Here is a 22,040-nt window from a genome sequence, read left to right as displayed (position 1 = left end):
AGTGAACAACCACCATTTCCCATGAACCTTGTAGCGATAATATCTGAGAGACTGAAGCAACAAATTATGACTTGGAAAACCTGTAGGCACAGTCTGAAAAGGAATGGAAGACTTAACTCTATGTATTGGACTGACAAGAGCTCAAGAAAACAGAAGTGACAAACTGTCTTAAAATGGATCATCTGAAGTGTATTAATGTCAGACCAGAGACACCAGCCCCGTAACTCTCACTTGCAGAGGATGCCCAAGATAGGCTAAGGCAAACCAAGCGTAAAATATTTTTCATGAATAAAGGTAGCTTAGTTTGCCTTTTTATTACCTAAAAGAAAATATATAATAAGTTTTCAGCTTGTACTTGTCGTTATGGCTAAGAATAAAAGACAGGACTTGAAATTACATTTCTATTTAAAATCACGCAGACGTTTGTTTAGAATCTCTCCAAACTTCAAGAATATATAAACCAAGAACATAAAGAGTTCATTATAAAGACCACTAATCAATATTTCCTACATGCATAGTAAGAATCTAAACATTTAGAGTGATACATTATACCAATTGCATGAAAGCTTTTTTAAGACGATAAGCAAATTCAAGTGATTCGTTATTACATTTTTGTTCTGTCATAATGCAATTCATAGTTTAGAAATAAATGCTTCTATAACGTGAATTCTTACAAAATTTTTCTATGCTAATAGATCAGGGAAAAGCTACAACCTTTGAAGATATTTGTAACAGAATTTTTAAGAGTGGTCTGAATAAAGTGTGAAGGGAAGGGTCTCGTGTGAAGGCACTGAGAAACCAATGTACAGGAACGGTTACAAGAACAGTCGATACTTATAATCAATAATATGATCAACAGCAATGATCACCAGTAACTAAACTGGTATATACCAAGAAATGTGCTTGAATCAAGACCAGAGAGCCTGCGCTCCAAGGCCAGAGCACACAAAACTGATCAACAGCAGACCTACACTCCAAAAAAACAGACGGATGGCAAAAAGTATGACATACAACACCACGTTTATCCCTACCCAAGACAGACTGTAGCCATAAAGATAGTCAGAATGAGGAAGCGATGACAGCAGGCAGCAACCTTGCCCAAGATTTATGGAGGATGAAGCAACCAAGATTCTGAGGCAAAAGATCACATCCTTAATACCTATCTGACTCCTAAAAAGTACAAAAGACATGTCTAAAAACAGTTCATCACCAATTAAGAGGAACCCAAGGGACATATGGAGGATTCGAAAACTGATGTTTGCTGCAGTCCATGTCACACATGAGTGAACCTGGTCAGACCACATAGACACAAATCCTGCTGCTTACAAGTATGTAGATGCGAGAGTGGGATCTATGAGAAAATGCGCATGTGTGACTAAGCACTAAATATCATCTTCCATGAGGTCTCACACTGATTTGGTTACATTAGCTTCCTGTATCAGTATCATTACTATTGAAAGGGATTTTACTTGTAAGGTGATTCTCAATATAACACACAGACAACAGTAACTGAGCACATTTATCAACTCTAGCAGGCACAATGTTTTTCTGAAGTATTTTTTTAAATACTTCCAATTCAGTATTTAAGTACCTCTCTAAAATCAGGCAAAAAGCACAACATTTACATTTACCTGATGCGCATAAAACGCTGCCACAGGCTTCATACCCATGCGATAGGCCTCCCCAGCCTTTTTCAAACATTCCTGTCTCTTTTGCTGGTGACAAAAAGCTTCTGCTCTTAAATCATCATATTGTGGATACTCAAATTCTTGAAATACTTCACTCAAAGGATCATCCTCTTCCTTACTTTTTTTTACCTGTAGAAATTTGCAAAGTTGAAGCTACATATGCATTGTAGGGTGTTTTCATTAACATAGCTTTGGATATGTTTGTAACTACTATATTAAAAAAATAAAAATACCTTCTTCTCCCGGTTCTTTGCAGCACTGTAGGAAGAAACAGTTTCATTTTGCTGAACACTTTCTTGAGCTATAACTGTTTTTACAGGATCTGCCTCCAGAACACAGTTCAGAAACTGTTCAGTTTGTCCTAAAGAGTAGCTGTAAAGAATAAGTAAAATCTGTGACTTTACAAATACATTAATAGCTGCTACATTTATTAAAATGCATATTACAAACCTTGATATTGTTACAGAAATAGATGACAATGGAAATAAAGCGCTGAATGGAATTTTCCACCTTATTACAAAAAGGCTTGCAGACTCACTGTACTGCATTACTGGCATCACCACACATGCAGTCTTGGTTGATTGAAACATAATTGAGAGACACTTGAATATTAAAAGGACAATGAAATACTAAAGTAAATTGCATCCTACCTTAATCAAACACTCATTAGTTTAGATGTAAACACTGCTTTTTGGGCTGGATAAGTTACTTCATCTTAAATCTTCTCTGGTCAGGGTTAAGACAGTACAAACTAGTTTAAAACTAGCTCAGTTTTCTGAAACAATTATGCAGGAAAACCCTTGTATTTCCAGCCAATCTTTGTTATTAAATTTAATGAAATAGGAATAGGACACGAGTTGCCATCAGGTTTCTAATAAGTCCTCTTTCTTCTTTATTCTTCTTGCTGTTCAGTAAGCAGAGAAGAGGAAGGCTGATCAAAAGTGAAGACAGATTTTGGGAAAGGCAACACTGAAGAGAATTTAGACTGTGAAAAACAAGACATGGTGAAATGTCTGAGCTATAGAGGTGGATGAAGGATGTATTTGAAACATCCCACAAGGAAAGGTTTTGATAACAACCTGGACAAGCAGAAAGACGGACAAGCAGGCATTCAAACCCATATGTAGAGACAGACATTCAATTGGCCAAGGATGAAAAAAGAAGTTTATCTTGGAAAAAAGTTCAGTTCTCAGAAACTTGGATTTAAGAAGGTAGCCACATACCCCAGAAATACAATGCAGAAAAGAGAAAAAGAATGTCCGCAGGAAGAGATGGAGACATGGCTCATTCCTTCAGAGCTGCTGTAGTAACCAGGAGGGTACTCACAGCTAACATCAGGTGATGGTAGTTTTCCTCTTGGGTGCATGCCATTTTCTATGAACCCACTATTAGCACCTCCATTAATTTCTCACACTTGATTAAAACCTCAGCTCGAGAGCAAATATACAGTTCCACTGACAGTCAGTCAGAGGTCAATAGCCAGAGACATTCTTCTCCCAATGAGAGAAACTGTCTACTCCCCAGAAAAAGAAATAAGACTACACACAGACTTTTTATGCCCTTTTTGCTTTTAAGGCCAGCTAGTTTTGCCTTTATTTAGACGAAACAGGCACACAACAAAAAGTGTGCTAGTTTGGAAAAAGCTATTCTTTAGCAATATCTTAACTCTTAATATTTAAGACAGCAACTGTGCACTATACAGTGTTACCAAGTACCATTTTTACAAAGAACTTTAAAGATTTCTTACTTGTTGTCCTTGAAGATATCCATTAAGAAATTTTGATTAATAGTTGGAAACATCTCAAAAAGTTGCTTCTCCTTTAGTTTAGCGGCACAGTCTTTTCTAGCCATAGAAGGAACACGATTCTACCCAGAAGACAAAAGAAAAATATTACAAGTTCTTGATTAGAACAAAATATACTAACAGCGGAGCCAATCCCACTTTATTGTTATTTGTTAAGGTTTCAAAAAATATCTGCTCAGTAGGTACACAACACAGCAATGACAACATGCCAATATCAGCCTGCCACACTGATTCGATAGGAATAAAGTATGGACAAATGAGTTGTATTATACACTACTGTAGTACTCTGCAGTCATTTGAAGTGACTCAGCTGGAGCTCCCTCATAATTTGGACAAAGCAAAAGGAGGATTTTTTTAGGAGGAATTTAAGCTTTGGAATGCACTCCCTGCTAGTCTATCTAGTCCAATGCTAAGTTTGTGCAAAGTTCACCTCTCTACTCCATATTGAGGGTGTGGGGTTAAAACATTTTATTATTAAACAGGGTAAACAATTTTGGTGTATATGAAGCTGTACTGTAATAAACATTCATATTTGTGAACTCATGCTGAGAAGAAAACATAATCATAGCCCAGAATAAAGCAGATTGAACATTCCAATACTCAGATTTTTTTTAAAAAAAGTGGTCAAAACAAAGCCAAGCTCCATGAATCCAAACTGAAAATAAAGCTGCAGACATCACAGTTGTGATTATCAGTAAGCCACATACATGCAGTTCAAAGAAAGAATCCACAAGCCATTCTTTCGAAGTACAGGCTAATCCATCCAACTTTCTAGACCAGCAGAAACAAAGCTCCTCTTTTTTAGGACAGCTACTTATCAGAGACAATTACAAATACAAATGCCTGTTCTGAACAGCTGCCGGGCAGCAGAGGGCAGTATCATGCACACACCAACCAGACGGGGTGTGGGAACTGCGTGGAAGACACAGAATTAATAAAAATGTTTTAAAAAATTACTATTTTCTGACAAGCGGGTACAGAAACCTGTTTGAGATAAACCTCAAGTACTTCTTTTAAGGTCTCATCTGCTAGAAATGTTGTGGGTTCTCCTTACAAAAAATATTAAAATCCATTAAATCCACGTGTAAACAAACACAGCATGGAGCTATGTAAGAACTTTTTTTGATACCGCTTTCCCAATAAAAAGTGCGGGAAATCACACTGAACATCCCTCTTTTTTTTTTTTTAGGTAAGCAATCAAAAAACAATTCAATCAAACAGAAATGCTAACCTGGATAGTGAAATGCACCATGATCTGTTTGTGAAACAATCAAAATATTACATTTTAAAATTAGATTTATATTTTTAAAACAGAAACATCTACCACAAGCAAACTCTTGTATCACAGTAATCAACCATACTAATTGGCATGCGTTTGTCTCACGAATTGAGGCTGTAATCAGCAGCACAAAGATGAGTCACCAGATCAGACATATTCTGCTTCATTAATAGTAATGAATTTAAACTGCATAAAAAAACTGGTGCTATCCATACCAGGTCCTGTTTCTCCTGCATAGCTATTTCTTCGGAAATTATTTGTCTGAGAGAAACTTTCTGAATCTGAGCATTCCAGTGATTCATAAAAGGAAAAAAGTCCGATGTGGCTAGTTTTTTAGTCTGTATGTCATTAGATGAGCCTGAAACCCAGCTTGGTTTTTTCTTCTGTATTTTACTGTCTGCATTCTGAGATAACAGCATTTCTGAGTCATCTGTATGTATCTGCTGAATCACAGTGGGACCTTCAAAAGCAATAAAAATGAGGTGACAAATAAAACAATTATTAGCTTATTTACACAAGCAAAGCCAAAATAATTAAGACAAGTTTTTCAACCTAGATCGTTTGGGTTTTGTTAAAATAATATTATGAATGCTAAAACAGAAAACAACACATTGTTTTCACCTTCCTCACTTCTATTTTCCAAAGACTGGTCATCTTTATCTATTTTGCAAAACAAAAGCAAAACTATCAGACTCCCTCCCCAAATTTTCAAGTGCCAAAACATATCTTACAGCTGTAACTACCTCGCACATATGTTAAGTGGGGAGGTTTGTTTGCTTTTATAAGGTATTATTGACTCATGTGTTTACATGTTTACCTGCCTTTCCTCTACAACTTAAGGACAGATGCTTAACAATCTGGTTTTACACTTCTACAAGTTAATGCTAACAGCACTGTTTGGTCATTCGAGTGGAGAGTTTGCACCCCCACTGCAATCCAAGTCTTCAACCAGATCCCATGCAAAAGTAGTGGGGTTCTGCTGTAGAGGGACATTTCTTGTAGGAACTGAATGAAAAGCAGATTGCTAGAGATTTTAACACTTTTTGAACAAGGACATACATCCTCCTGCTACAATCAATTCCTCTGACAAGGACAACAACGTGTGAATGTTGTATTCCTGACCTCCTTTCCTCACCTGCCGAAATCTTATTCTGCTAGTAATTCTCTGGCCACTCCTTTTCTTGCCACAGAGATTACAGAAGTCCTACCAAACAGCTGTCTGATCCAGCCAGAGCTTCTCTAAAGTTCTCTGAAGTACACAAAATGATAGGCTTTTTGCTTGCATCTACCTGGGACTAGTGATTCTGCTTATAATTAACTCCTTTTTCCTACCACACCTCCGTAAGAAATATGATAAATGGAACCAAGGGCAATAAATAAAAGCTTAGCTTAATAAATGAATCCATCATTTTTCAATAGACAGAATATTTGCAACCTTACTCAAGTTTCAAAGAATTAAATATTTTTATAATGAGAATTAAGTATTTTTACAACTAAGAAAAATACGTAACATACCTTCTGCAGATAACTTACATGATTCATCTCTCCTCTGACGCTTCTAAATAAAAACAGTAAAACCATGAATGTTATAAGCTATAAATTTTGCAGTGAAACTTCGCAAGTGTTAGCTTCTAAGTAAACCAGCTTCAAAATAATGTCTCACAGTACTTCTCAAAGATTGGATATTTTAAAAGCAATATATTTAAGAAAAATAATTCCAAAGTGACGCTTAAAAGATAGTTCTATCTTTCCAAAACACATCAAATTAGAGGAACATGCCCCACTGCTAAGACTTCATAACCTTAATTAAACAAACTAAATAAAAATTTTGCCAAAAAGCATTCCAAGTTTCATAAGGCTATGAAGGAATGGAGGTTAAAGAACTCTTCTCAAGTAATGTACATGGAGATGTTTTGTATACATAATTATTCATAAAAGAACTCTTCTTACATGCTAAAAAGCCAGTGATGATTTTTGTCCAGTGGAATTTTTGATCAATCTTGTAGTGAAATTGTGCATTATGATCCTTCTTTTGCCATACCATATCATAAGCAAGAAATCTACTAACCAGAATAGACTCTTTCCATTTTTCATGAATCACTCTTGCCAAATTCAGATCAATATGAACCACACAATCCTCAACAGTTAGTGATCCTTATGGAAGAAAGAAAATACATTCATTAAAGCATTCTATAAAAAGTTATCTAAGCAATTAAAGTACAGTAGCCTAGACTTATTAATTTGAATTCTGGAGATTCTACACAAACTGTCATGCCAGAAAAAAATTTCCGCAACTGCCAAGTTAAAAAAAAAAAAAAAAAAAAAAAAAAAAAAAAAAAAAAAAAAAAAAAGGCATTCCACACAGAATTCATTATCCGGTGTTCAAAAACTCAGAAAGGGTAGGAAAAAACAAGTTAACGTTAATTGTATCTTGTTGAAATGTCGCTACCTGAAAACTACATTTTTCCTCCTGATTTTTCCATTTTTCTAGCAGAATCTTCTTTTACAAAGCCACTGATAATTTACAACCACAGTTGCATTCATGGAACTGTGATTCCCCCTGTTTTATTGCAATCTACGGGCAACTGCTTTTATGTAACAACATACTTGCCACTGCCCAACAGCAGTCACATCCCCCCTTTTAATCACAAACTCAGACAAGCAAACTCCAAGTATCCCCTCTAACTCTAACGGCAACGGCAGGAATTATCATGGTATCATAATGATAGATCTTTTCCCTAGAAGATCTTTTTGAAATTGTTTCTCTGAATTGTATTCTTTCAAAAATAAAAGGGCAAGAAGTACATATGTATCAAACAAAAAGGCAGGGCATATTTCAGACATAATAAAACACCCTTCTGCTATCAAAACAAACTTTTTTTTTTTTTTGAGGAGGTAAGCATGGAAGGCAAAGAGGCCAGCAGTCAAACCCACGAATAAATCAGGTATCCAGGGTTTCACATCAAGTAATCTTCAGGAAAAAGGGGAAGGGGAAGGGGAAGGGGAAGGGGAAGGGGAAGGGGAAGGGGAAGGGGAAGGGGAAGGGGAAGGGGAAGGGGAAGGGGAAGGGGAAGGGGAAGGGGAAGGGGAAGGGGAAGGGGAAGGGGCAGGGGAAGGGGAAGGGGAAGGGGAAGGGGAAGGGGAAGGGGAAGGGGAAGGGGAAGGGGAAGGGGGGGGAGGAAGGGGGGGAGGAAGGGGGGGGGAGGAAGGGGGGGGAGGAAGGGGGGGGAGGAAGGGGGGGAGGAAGGGGGGGAGGAAGGGGGGGGAGGAAGGGGGGGGAGGAAGGGGGGGGAGGAAGGGGGGGGAGGAAGAAAAAACAAAAAACAAAAAATAAAAAAGAAATAAAAAAGGAGAGAGGAAAAGAGAAGAAAAAGAGAAGAAAAAGAGAAGAAAAAGAGAAGAAAAAGAGAAGAAAAAGAGAAGAAAAAGAGAAGAAAAAGAGAAGAAAAAGAGAAGAAAAAGAGAAGAAAAAGAGAAGAAAAAGAGAAGAAAAAGAGAAGAAAAAGAGAAGAAAAAGAGAAGAAAAAGAGAAGAAAAAGAGAAGAAAAAGAGAAGAAAAAGAGAAGAAAAAGAGAAGAAAAAGAGAAGAAAAAGAGAAGAAAAAGAGAAGAAAAAGAGAAGAAAAAGAGAAGAAAAAGAGAAGAAAAAGAGAAGAGAGAAAGAGAAGAGAGAAAGAGAAGAGAGAAAGAGAAGAGAGAAAGAGAAGAGAGAAAGAGAAGAGAGAAAGAGAAGAGAGAAAGAGAAGAGAGAAAGAGAAGAGAGAAAGAGAAGAGAGAAAGAGAAGAGAGAAAGAGAAGAGAGAAAGAGAAGAGAGAAAGAGAAGAGAGAAAGAGAAGAGAGAAAGAGAAGAGAGAAAGAGAAGAGAGAAAGAGAAGAGAGAAAGAGAAGAGAGAAAGAGAAGAGAGAAAGAGAAGAGAGAAAGAGAAGAGAGAAAGAGAAGAGAGAAAGAGAAGAGAGAAAGAGAAGAGAGAAAGAGAAGAGAGAAAGAGAAGAGAGAAAGAGAAGAGAGAAAGAGAAGAGAGAAAGAGAAGAGAGAAAGAGAAGAGAGAAAGAGAAGAGAGAAAGAGGGGAGGGGAGGGGAGGGGAGGGGAGGGGAGGGGAGGGGAGGGGAGGGGAGGGGAGGGGAGGGGAGGGGAGGGGAGGGGAGGGGAGGGGAGGGGAGGGGAGGGGAGGGGAGGGGAGGGGAGAAAAACAAATTATATATTCCTTGTTTTCTTTTCTCCCTTTTTCTATCAGGTCTGTAACTTTTGTGATGCATATTCAAGCTGCTTATGGCTTCCTTCATCATAGTCTCTCAGCAACCTAGTCTGTTTTCACCTTTAAGTATACCTGCGATTTATCTTCTCTCTAAACCATTCATCTTCTCCTTCCCCATTTAACCGATGCCTAAAGCTTTCTTTTTTCTTTCTCTTTTCCTAACCAGTCATAATTTGCATCTTCCTCATAATCTTAATATCCCTTCAGAGTTTGAATATAGGCTCAAAAGCCTGCTGCTCAAAACGCAAATAAGCCAATATATTTTCTTATGCTTTTAAAGTATGTGCATATACAAAAGGACAAAGGCAGAAGGTAGCACTACTGCATTTATATTTTTTGCCACGCTTAGTTCAGTTCCATTTTTGGATTAACAAAAACAAGCAACAGTATCATGAGGAATTGTGCAAATCTGTTCCCTAAAAAACAAGCATGAAGGGAAAAAAAGCACAGGCAAAGGAAGAAAGGTTTTCTTTACCCAAACTGAGTTTTTTCTTAAAAATATGTATATAATTATGCCCATACCTGCATCAATGCCAACAGGCCCAAATATTTCTCTCAACTGGAGTGCCAGCTCAGGAGGTAATGTTAGTTCCAGGCAATCTATATTGAAGGCTGCACCTGATGCTGGTACAGGGCTTTGTATCTTGGCTTTAGTTTCATCCCAGCCTGGAGTTTCAATTTCTTCTTTATCACATATCTCCCTAGAAGTCCCCTGGGTTTCTTTATCTGTCTCCAGTTCTTTATCACTCCTAGGACCCACCAGAGGTGCATGATCCATTTCCAGTAATGTAGCAGTCGCTTTGGAATTCTCTGCATTGCTTTCTGAAGGGTCACTGTCACTTTCATTATTTAATTCTAATTTCAAATCGGTAGAAGTTGTGTTAGGACCATGAGGCAAAGTCATAGGTATACATAAACCTGCATCAAGTTGTGAGACTGATGGCTTATTTATAGTTTCTTCACCGGGACTCTCAGACTCTATCTTCTGCTTTCCTGAAATGAATGGCTCAAGGATGCCTGCTGCTGAGCTGCCTGCGTCAGTTCTAGGGGCTGCATCTCCAGAATTTTTCAGTTCCGCTGAATCATTCAATGAGGTAGCAGTCAACAAGTCAGACACATCACCATCTGTCACTGTTGCGTTCACAGTCCTACTTTCTGCAATGTTGAGTGATGAGTTCTTGTCTTCTGAAGGTTCATAGATATCACCAGTCCCAATTATTTGCGGCATTTGTTCACAATCTTTGAGATTTTCACCATAGTTTGCACTTGCCTTGAAATCAAGGCCTGCGATAACTGGCTCAGCTTCCTTTACTTGAAAGCATTCAGTATACACATCTTTGCATAACTTTTCGTCAGAGTCTAACAGCAGACCTGTAGCCCAGTCTATGTCTTTGTTACATCTTTCATACAAATCTTTCAGAGCTTCAAATGAAACAGACTCAAAGAGCTTACACAGCATATTTAGCGTTTCAGACTCATCAATATTGGTAAGTTCACTTTCTTCCACAAATGTACTTTTATCATACGTAACTCGATAGGGTATCTTCTCCTGAGAATCTGAGGCATTATCTACATCTTTGGGTTGGAAGCCATCTAGTCTGCCATGCAATATTTTGGTAGTCTCAGGAAAAAGCATTTTATTTTCTAATCTCCACAGGAGAGCAAAGTCCTGTGATTCAGTCTGTGAATGGCTGCTTTTATGTCTACATGAGCACGGGTCATGTTTCTCTTCTGCTGTGTTAAGCATAGACAAGTGTTCCTCTTCTTTGGGATGGGGCAAATTGTTGTTTGTAAAAGTGAGGGCTAATTTGTGATGTTTCCTCATTCTCTTATTTTGCTGGGTTTTTTTCTCACCTACTGTTTCGGGTTGGTGCACATGCAAACTTTTTGTATCTGGTTGCTCTACAGTGTTTACAGGCGTCCCACGAAGCACATCTACAGTCTCAAGAGCATTTCTATTAATATCACCTTCAGTATTTCTACCTTCATCAGACTGATTTAGACTTGTCTTTCTCATTCTCCTTGACCTTTGCTGTCTCTGTTCTAATGAGCCTGAGACAGGCCAATGTCCTATCATTTGCAATTCCAGTGTAACTTTATCTGAACTAACAGAGGAACAGCTAGAGGCTAGATTTTCTTCCTCATGTCGTTTTTCAACTGTACAGGTCCCACGCAAGTCTGCTTGCTCTTTACCTAACTCAGGATGCTCCTGACTGGGAGTTTTACCGTCCTTATCTCTCTTCAGAGAAGACTTTTCTAGTCTTCTAGCTCTTTTGACTCTCTGTCCCATTGTTTGTTCTACAGGCCAGTCACCCAGAAAGTTTAGTAGTTCTGGTTTTCCTGACATGTCAAAAGTCAAACTGCTTGGTTCCACTATGTTACTACTCTGTGTTGATTCTGGTACTGTACACATTTCACCAGACTGCTCACCTTCAGTCTGAACTTTGAGAATGTTGTTATCACTGTGTTCCTCAACTCCTCCTGTATCCAAGCATGCAGACTTTTCAGTTGTGGTCACATCGACCTCATCCATTTCTGTTTCAGTATTTTTTCCTATTTTTTCTCCCTTTTCTTCTTTCTTCTCCAAGGACAGTTCTTTTTCTACAGAATCTGATAAATAAACATCCAAGTCATCCTGAACAGTGCTCTTCTCAGAATTGTGTTCCACTGAGTTATCTTCCATTTCTTTTTCCTCTTTCTGAAAATGTTCAGGATCACAGTTACCTTCTAATGTTAGAGAAGTACTGGGAAAAGTTTTATCATCTTCAGCTAATTCACGAGTCTCCACATCAGAAGCAAAAGGTTTTTCTTCCTTTACATCAGAATGTGCCTCTCTCTTTCTGAAAGACAAACTGGAATGAAAGATAAACCCATTTCAAACCTTCTTTAAGAACTTGTCCATATTTTTAATTTTGGCTTGGCTATTCAAGGTTTTCAAATTACAGGCCAGAAAACACCTTTCAGGACACTAATCATCCAGAACTCTAGTGAGAGGAAAACAAATTTAAGACAACTTAGCCCAAACCTCAGCACTCCTTTATAAAAAAGGAGCTAAGCAAAGCAGAAGTTTCCTTGGTAAGTATCTCTTTTTCACTTCAGCATGGGGCTAAGAATACTTTCTCAGGAGTCTATTTTCCCCCATTCCCCAGCAAACCTGGTAAATACGCTTTTATTTACTGACCGTTGCGCTCTCGTGATGCCTCAATGCTAAAGAAAGTCTCAAAGTTAACTAGGAGAGGATGTGCCATTTCTTCTCATAACATTTTTCACAATCAATCAACTACATGCCATTAATTATCAATGCCCACTTCATTTCAAATACAATAAAAGCATGCAAAAACCAAACAAAATAATAACTACAATAAAATCTGATTTCCTATGCATTGTTATGATGTGTATACAGCATTATGCAGATTAGCCACTACAAAACAGTTGTGTATACAACCAGCAAATCTAGACAAGTCTAAATTAAATACACTCAAGAGCAAGTAGAAAACTCGTTACCACTGCACGAAGGATCCACCTTCTACCACAAAGACATCATCTAATACCAACACACAGACTCAGAAATAGTAATTTGCTCATATTTGGGACTACATTCTTCTGAAAAGCATTTTATGGATTTTAAGTGTTTTGTATCTACAACACACATTCAACGGCACATTTCTAAAATAAGAGAAACTCAATTAAGACTGGCTTATTGAAAAGTAACATACAGCCATACTGGGAGGTTTTCAAAAAGCATCGGAAAACTCACTAGACCCCCACAACTGCTCTTTTCTAGAAATCCTGAAATTCTTAAAAATTAAGAAAAGTATGTAGTGTATTTCTTTTTACTATTTAACTAATATTTTTTAATGCATTCACTGTTCAACAGCATTATCCAGGTTCCGTTGCTACGAAGTTTGGATTTTTAGCCTTTTACAGGAGACTACAAAGCTAGTAAAAGAATCTAACCCATGGCTTTCCTCCTGATAAGGATCTTCACTCCATCCAGCAGCTTCTGATTTGTCTGGGACTGAAGAATCCAATATTGAACTAACAGTAAGGCAGCGTTCATACCGTTCCAACATTCTTTTGATCTTTTCTTTAGATACACCATGAATGTTTCGCCTAGGAATTAAAGAAAAAAAAATGAAAAAGAAACATTTCAGATTTGTATATTACAATGACAGAACAGAATAATTTAAGAATAATTTAATGATAATAAGTTTACAGCAAGACTAATTAGAGTATTCAGGGGGCCACAGCAAAAGCTGTGAAACAGCAATTCTTTCTGAATCAGTGCACTAAGGCATTCCAAAGAGAGAATCTCAGACAAATTGCAGCTCCACTTGACTTCTCCACCTCACCTGGCGGCCCTGTTCTGCAATAGGATGCTTTGCTTAATACTAAAATCTAAAACTGCACCAATAATGCATCTTTTTCAAATAAGTATCAGAAACACATCATATCAGATCCTGACAGTGATGCAGGATATCAAACTGGGTACAGAAGATTTCTGAATTCAGTCTTCCTTCTCCGGTTTTGCTAAAATAAGAACTCCTTGAGCCTTGAGGAAAACCTGTTCACCTATTATTTTAGACACCCTTTGGTTAGGAACTGTCACTGACTTTGTTGAACACCAGCTAGCAATGTGCGCTGCAGCAGTTCCACCTAGAACAAGTGAATCCTGCCAAGTATGACAAAACAGAAATTGAAGGCACAGGAGAAAATGTTTAAGTTCTATTTTAGGAAAGAAAATAATCCTTACCTTGCTTGAAAAGTGGCCAACCTGAAGCTAAGCATGCAAATTCAGATGACAACAGATATTATGAAATCATGAAATAATTTACGTTGAAAGGGACCTCTGGAGGTTACATAGTCCAGCCTCCTACTCAGAGGACGTACAGATAGATCAGGTTGCACAGAGCTTAGCCTTGCAAATTTTGAATATCTCTAATGACTGAAAGTCTGCAAACTCTCTAGGCAGCCTCCTTCAGTGCCTGACCACCCTTTCAACTAAGTTTTGGTGGGTTTTTTTGTTTGTTTTGGGTTTATTTTTGTAATCAATATTTCCCAAGTTCCAACTTGCTTATGTTTATTTTGTCCTATCCCTACACAATTCTCAGAAGAGATCTTTTTAGTCTTCTCTATAACCTCCAAAAAGGTAGCTGAAGACAACAATATGATCCTTCCTTAACTTTCTCTTCTAAAGGCTGAACAAACTACTCAGTATCATGTGCCAATCTGCTGAGAGTACACTCTGTCCCAACATCCAAGTCATAGAAAGTACATTAAATAGCAGTGGCCCTAGTATTCATCCCAGAGGCACATCAGCCTCCTCTAGGACTTCGAACCACTGATCATACCCTTTGAACGTGGCGTCCAGCCAATTTTCTAGCTACCTTATCATTCACTTACATAGGGTTTATGTCTTGCCTATTTTGGCTCTAAGTAACGGCTCTATGACCGTGTAGAAGGTCCTGCTATAGAAGAGGTAAACAACAATGGTGATGCACAGGGGTTTGTCCCTCTCAGGCCATGAGGTGCTCATTGCCTTAAACTCAGTGACAGCAGAAACATTTCAAGTAAGGCAACAGATCAGCCCCATGCAAAAACAGCCCCAACCCGACCTAATTTTTGCAACCTCAGAAACCCAAAGGAGCAGTCACTGTACCTCAAATGCAAAACAATTGCAATCATGAAAACATTACATACTATCTATTGCTAATAGTATCTTTTGTATGTAATTAAAGTTACAGAAAAAAACCTCATACTACATATAAAATCCCACAAAAGTTAACATTGTAGGACAAAATTATTAAAGCTACTTATTATCACAAAAATCTTAACTGATATCTTGCTATTTCACCAGCCACTCTACTAAGCGATACCTTTTTGAAAATCATAGTTAATAGACTGTGAAAGATATACAATCTAATATGAAATTCTCCTTTACATCCTTACCTTTCAAGTTCTTTTGGGTTAAACTTCCACCAAGTGTCTGGTTCTCGGAACATGACTTTGTATTTGAACTGCTGAGCCTGAAAAAAACAGATATGAAACAGAACAAGCCACATCACCCATTTCTTATTTCTATGAGAAAAGCACACAACATGTACAGCCTGCTTCTTTAAAGCTGGTTTTTGTATTTTTTGAAACCAATTAAACATTTGGAATAACATACTTTTGTTCAGTGTTTCACTTCTGATTATATAAATGGAGATTTTTAAAAACATGTATATGCATCTCTTACTGTAAAATTAAGCACATTCCATGATCACAGAAAAAAAAAAAAATCACTATTTTATATCATCCCTTTTATGCTCTACCTCCTCTGAGTCAAGACTGCAGAACATCTCCTCTTTTGAGGTAGAGTATGCACATGTCTACACAGCCTCTCCATGACAGAGAAAAGCTCACTGCTTATGTTCAGAGCTGACCAGATGCGAGCCAGGTCCAAAACAAGCAATTCCGTTACATTAACACAGCTGTTGTGGACAGCCTTCCTACCATACGGAAAACTTGAGTGAGCTGCACGTAAATGATGCTTATATGGTCTAGTCTCCTCCTGACATAATCAGGAGAAACACTGTGAGTACTGTGCCATTTCTCACCGCTCCTGTTTTCAGAAAAAAAAAAAATCTTATTACCTTACCAAAACCTGCACTTCCTTGAAGAACTTTTGTTGTTATCTTCATTTCAGTTATATAGCAAAATCAAGGACTTAATTTATGAAAGAACTGTTAATCTGACAATTGTTAATAAATGCAAGGATAACTTTTATTAATAAATTTATTGAATTATATTATCTGTATTAAATCCCACTGTTCACTAATCTATTAATTCCATTGGAACAGGCTGCCCAGAGAAGCTGTGGCTGCCCCCTCCCTGGCAGTGTTCAAGGCCAGGTTGGATGGGGCTTTGAGCAACCTGGTCTAGAGGAAAGGTGTCCCTGCCTGTGGCAGGGGGGTTGGAACTAGATGATCTTTAAGGTCCCTTCCAACCCAAACCATTCTATGATTCTATGATTACCACATGCAGCATATGTAGAATATCTGCTCAAAAGCTGTCAGTTCTACGTATTACACTCTCTGCTGTGTTTCTATACCATTGTAGGAGAAATCCCAGATGTACTTTATAGTATTTCTTCCAATCAGAAGCAATTTTATAGAATAATGCAGTTCTGTAAGCACAAAAAAACTATTAAAACTACCAAAATGACAAACGATCAACAGCAAAACAAGAGCTAGAGTCTAAAAGTGCTGATGCCCACTTAGAAATTATTAAGCGAAAAGATGAAAAGCTCCAGAAAACTGGAGTATGAGAAACCTATAACAGAGTTCACCAAGTTATTTAAATCATTAAACATAACTTTGGAAGTTAAATGTAGATTGCATTTACCTAGTACTAAAAAAAAGCTGGTCACTTGTAGTCACTAAATAAAAGCACTACACTACTAACACAAAATAGTGCAGGTGCACTAATTTGATTACATCACTTCAATAAGTAAATTAAGTAAATCTGTATAACTTCAAGCACACTACCAACATTTAATAACTCTAGCCCTCCAACTGCTCAGCTGGTATCTGCCTCTTATGCCATATTTAGGATGAAACTAAGACTGAGCTTTCAAGTTACATGGAGCATCAAACATCACTCTTATTAATTAGTGCTGATTATATTTTAAAAGTAGCTTATAATTTTACTGATTATATAAAAGAGGAACAGAACTCAGTTTCCTCAACAATATTTATTTTTTCTCCCAAGTGCATAGCACTTGGCTTCATCACTTGGAAACTAGGCCAGGTCGATATTCAGACGTGCACAGAATATGACACTGGGTAATATGATTCCATGTAACACTTTGTTTTTTTTGACTGCAGACTTCCTTGTGGAATAACAGCTAGACTGAGAAAGACAATCTCATTTTAAAACATGGGGTGTTGCCATGCTGGTCCGTAATCCCTTTTCACATTGATCATATGGTAATACTAACCAAAGTAACGTAAGGCTTCATCTCCCATGCTTGTATGTTTGTGTTGTCTATTATTATAGGAGAGATTCTCATTTCAAATGCTTCTTTGGCTGAAAGACACACATGTACAAAAGAATGTGATATAGTTAATTTCATTATAATAGGGTGGAAACGTAACATTTATACTAATTCTCTAAATTTGTAATATTTTTTTAAGTAGATCCATAATGATTAACCACTGTGAAAAGAACTCTTCCCACAGCTTAATCTGTTTCAAGGCCCTCCTTTATTTTAGAAATGCCCCCTCACATGTAAAGCTACAGAGATATGACATTATTCTTTTGAATTAACGTATGTATGATAAATAAGGAATGAAAATGCAGATGTAAAATGCACCAAGATGTCTAATCAATCAGTAAATTAAACTAAAAAATACTACATGATCACCTTAAAGTGGACTTCTTTGTTGCATACAAAACTCTTGTGTTTATAACAGTCTTAAGATAAGTCCACTCTGTAAACTGTATAAAATATGAAAAAGCAAAAAAATTATTGTAATTTAAATACACAGTAATGAAATGTTTAGATTCACTAGCTTTGAGATGCAGCACCATGTTTCTGTAGCTATGTTACAATGCATCTGAACAATCAAAGTTATCGTTGAATCACACATTTCTTATCAACCCATTTCTCCACTGGTTAGAAATTTGACAGTAGAAAAGTGATCATGGTCCAAATTTAGCAAATAAAAGCTTAAAAATAGTTATTCTATGGTGAGCTTAGTGGGATCCACGATCAAAAAATATACTGATTACGGAAAAAAAAAATTCATTTATTCCGTCTTGCTCTTGTAATTTTGTTTTAACTTTGCCAACAATTTAGTGCTCAAGAGAAAAAATAATCAAGAGCAGGAAAAGATCAGTGTAAGTGTTATTTGTATCAACATCCTCATTATGTATTGCATATGCATATATAAAGGCTCATCTCAGAAGAAATATTTCTGGGAGATGGTACAGATTACCACTCCAGAAATGGGACACAACCCAAAATACATACCATGACGAAATCTGAGGACAAAACAGTATTTTGACAAGGACACTAGCATTTCTAATTGCAAAACACACAATGGACAGATGACTTCTAAGTTTGTGCTCATATTCTTTCTCCACACACACATTAAAAAATACTTCCATGATGAGATAAATGCTTGTCCTGTGACACAGGCATTACAAGACAGGCAGCTTTTTAAACAGCACACAAGCACTGAACTGTAAACAAGCAAGCTAATCCATTATTTATTCACCTCGTTTCCTGTTCCAGTCGTGTGCTTCCCCTAAGCAATCAGGATCATAATGGTATTGTCCATGTTTATAAAAGTAATCATCAGTACTAAGAATGATTCCACCTGGATTATCTTCAAGCAAAGTCCTGTGAAAGATCAAGAAGTAAACAGCTTTTCCCCCTTCTCCTCCCCAGCCCTGATACCCGCTATCGCACATATATGTATTTAGTATCTTGCACAAAACCAAGATTATTTGGAACGGAAGCAGAAAATTTAGGTAAGGGAAAAAAATCACGCTCCAGGCAAGGATGATCCATAATAATTTCACTCCATTTCCAAAGGCTGAGGATATCTAGAGGAAAGAGCTGACAAAGGTTCCCTACAAGTCTCATTTCAAAACAACAAGGGAAGTGTTTTTCCATCTACATCTCCTGAAATACTTTCACACTGACAAATACACATACAGTCTTAACTCCACCAAATATTTCAGGTGCCAGCCCAAGGAATCTAAGCTCAGTCTAAGCTTTTTGAAGAGTTAGAAATGAAATCAAGAATTCAACCCAAGAAGCTCCACACGTACTACTCACACAAAAGAATTCCAACAGTGGAAGGGGAATTTTTGCCTATAAAGAGCTGGCATATTTCCATCCATGTTATTGGAAGGAAACACCGAAAATGAACAGGGACTGTAAGAACACAGCACACCTAATATTACTGCAATGATCCTCTGATGACATAAACTCCTTCAGCCAGTGACAGAAGCTAAACCTAACCCGTCCTATTTCAATTTCCACTAGAGGTCAGAGAGCTGCAAGCAACTCGGCTCTCTGCAATTACTATTACTCATTCAGGCTGCATGTACCATGTAGCTGGCAATTAGAGCATAACTATTTACAAATGTCAGAAAATTGTCTCTCTCTGCACTAAATTGTGTACACAATTAAGCAATTTCTTTTAGAAACTCACAATATAGATGTTCTACCTTGCCAAATATGATTTTCCTGATCCTGGCACACCTCTGAGAAGAACAAGTACTTGACCTATAAGGTGCATCTTTTTTCTCATCATGTGACAAACAGATGGCTGCTGTGCTTGCGACAGGTTCAATTTTGAGTTTCTATCTTGATTTCCCCATACCTTCAGAGAAGGGTTGCTATCCCAGGCATTTGAAACCACTGGAGAGGAAAAAAAACGTCCTTTTTCCAAAGTCCTATAGTCTGAAACAGGTCTCCACTGCCCTGGACTGACAGCCACAGGAGTTACAAAGCTGTGACTTCCACTGGATGGATAAAACACGGGAGCCATAAGATTCCAGTGTTGTTGAGGTTGACATGACAGTGTAGAAAAGTTTACGTTATAACCCTGTTGAGTTTGCTGAAAATATGCAGATTTTGGTGTTTTGAAACTGGATGTTTCAAGAGAGACATACATCTCTGGAAGAGAAGTGTTCTGGTGGCTGTTAAAGGCAGTTACTACCTCTTCATGCTGTTCCAGGCACCCTGAATTAAGATTTCCAGTGACAGCTACTCCAAGTTCCGGAGGTCTTTGGGAGGACTCATCAGAAGCAGCAGTGACACTTTTTTGATCCAAAACAGTATCTTGTGTCTGTTCAGAATTTCCACATATTTCTCCATTCGATTGTTTATAGACTTCTGAAGCTACATCATGTTGAACATGTATTTCTGACAAATCAGAATCTTCCAATATCTGTGCAAAAGTGTCTGATGCAGCTGGTGAGCTTGTCTGGACGCTCAGCTGACTCACTGGTGGCTGAGAACAGCAGCATTTTTCTAAAACCTCATTATTTGTCCCTGTTTGCTGTAGAAAAAGTAGGACATTGCAACCTGAATCAGATTTTTCCCACTCAGGAAATTCATTAAAGCCATTGTGTTCCACAGAGTGCTTATGTACTATTTGGTCATTTGCAGAATTAGGCAATTCATCACTCAAGCTGCATCTCTGAAAGGCATTTTCTATTAAGGAATCCAGTTCTTCAGTCAGCTGCACATCAGGTGATAGGACCTTTTCTTTTTCTTCTTCAGAATTACTTTGTTCTGCAGTACTTTCCCCCATTCTTTCATTTGTAACAGATCTTTGCTGATTAACAAGAGCTGATGACGTTGCTACTGAATCAAAACTCAAGGTTTTTGAAGATGCTACTCCTTTGGCATGGGTGGACAGCTCTAGCAGATAATCCATAGCATTTTCTACTGTTGAATAACGTAAAGAGAACAAAGCATGGTCAACTGAACAAACACAAGCTGATGTGGATGCAATTTTTTTACTTCAAGGAGTATTTATCACAACTAAAGACACAATCAAAAGACAGTTTACCAATTCATCTTTTAACACACCTTCTGCAACTCCCTTGATCTGTTTCTCATTAGAGGTAAAGGCAGAACTCAATACAAATATATTGCAAAATAATAACCTAATAGCATGAAAATTACTAAGGAAATAGTGTCTAAAAATTCTTAAGTTTAACTGGGAAAAAAAATGAGAACTGGATATTTAAATGGATATTTATTTCTAACCTATCACATATAGGCAAAATAGTGTAAAATAAACTCAAAACCACTACTGAGGACTAAAGAGATAAAAGTGTGCATAATATGTTCATTATGGCTAGGCCCAATTAAAAATGCAATACCTAATACAGCCTGAAAACCAGTACCTGCATTAATTATTTGTAAAGCCACTAAAAGGAGTATAGGTTGCCTATGATCAACATGAACAAAATGAAAATCTGGCACAAGTATCATCTGAGACCTAAAGCTAAGCTTCTGTTTCCTGAAAGACAGTGTAGCAAAAAGTCTTAAGTCCATTGAAGTGCAACTCTTTCGGCATACATGTTAAATAAAATCCTCCTTGTCCTTCCATCTTCTGTAATATATGAGAGCAACTTATTATTACTCATATGAAAAGACGCTAATCTTTCCATTTTTAAACTGTTGTTAATACTAAAACACAATAATGAACTCAGCATGTTTACTGAAGTCTCCAATGAGTTTCTAGATAAATCTGTTATTTTGATAAAGCTAAATCTTATTAAGAGTTCAAAGCATGAATCAGTAATTCCATCCATTTCAATTTTAAAAGGAATAACAATCAGAGCAACAAACGTGAGAGAGCTATTAAGTTATAAACTCCGTACAATTTAGGTTAGGTAAAAACAGCAATAAAAGCACTCCTTTCAATGGCTATCTAGCTTTCATACACATAAAAAAATGCCAAACTCTACATTCTTTCCAAATAGTCTTAGAAAAATCTCAGCTAATCACATTTGATCATATGAATACAGATTTATTAAAATGCTCCATATATGACTTATTCTCCTGCCAAATAACTCCTCAGATGTTGCTATTCAGCATCTCATCCACTACTTTTATTATAAATGAATGAACTTATATATAGAATAATTTCAAAACCACAAAAGCATGTGAAGGACTGAGCACAGACATAAGAACAGTCTGCCAGGAGAGGTGGGTATGTAGCTTGGCAGAACACAGTGGGAGAAACACAGTCCAAGTGAGGCTGCAGCGAATTCAACAACAGAATTTATCCTGCAAAAACTAATCCTCAGCGGAGATGACAAGATGATAGTACAAAACAAAGTAAAACAAAATCTCAATTCAAGTATTTAAGGAAAAGCAAACACTGCCAGCACCACATACTGTGTAACATTGTCTTAAAAAATTGTGTTCTAGAACATAAAATACCCTTCCTGCAGAAACAGTTTATGCATCTACCAGATATGGCACAGAAACTAA

The 22,040-nt window shown here is 37.3% G+C and overlaps 1 protein-coding gene across 13 annotated transcripts in view; it reads right to left on the bottom strand.

The window, feature by feature from the left end:
• The window catches only part of N4BP2 (NEDD4 binding protein 2), a 61,430-nt gene that overhangs the window by 8,399 nt on the left and 30,991 nt on the right, over positions 1-22,040 (bottom strand). For 8 of the 13 annotated variants that reach the window (XM_068403022.1, XM_068403019.1, XM_068403018.1 and 5 more), the window contains 13 exons: positions 19,253-20,480; positions 18,292-18,416; positions 17,010-17,098; positions 14,978-15,054; positions 12,986-13,141; positions 9,551-11,880; positions 6,840-6,925; positions 6,287-6,329; positions 4,987-5,231; positions 4,724-4,747; positions 3,436-3,554; positions 1,922-2,060; positions 1,632-1,817 (listed from right to left, as the gene is read on the bottom strand). In XM_068403022.1, coding sequence (XP_068259123.1) covers positions 1,632-1,817; positions 1,922-2,060; positions 3,436-3,554; positions 4,724-4,747; positions 4,987-5,231; positions 6,287-6,329; positions 6,840-6,925; positions 9,551-11,880; positions 12,986-13,141; positions 14,978-15,054; positions 17,010-17,098; positions 18,292-18,416; positions 19,253-20,480 — 4,847 coding nt within the window. The remainder of the gene's footprint in view (positions 1-1,631; positions 1,818-1,921; positions 2,061-3,435; positions 3,555-4,723; positions 4,748-4,986; positions 5,232-6,286; positions 6,330-6,839; positions 6,926-9,550; positions 11,881-12,985; positions 13,142-14,977; positions 15,055-17,009; positions 17,099-18,291; positions 18,417-19,252; positions 20,481-22,040) is intronic. The other 5 variants (XM_068403027.1, XM_068403026.1, XM_068403025.1 and 2 more) reach the window with 5 other exon arrangements.

This window comes from Nyctibius grandis, chromosome 6, assembly GCF_013368605.1.
Source record: "Nyctibius grandis isolate bNycGra1 chromosome 6, bNycGra1.pri, whole genome shotgun sequence".
In the NCBI taxonomy this organism is placed as follows: domain Eukaryota; kingdom Metazoa; phylum Chordata; class Aves; order Nyctibiiformes; family Nyctibiidae; genus Nyctibius; species Nyctibius grandis.
Note: the sequence above shows the minus strand (reverse complement) of the source record. Positions and strands in the feature narration are given on the sequence as shown.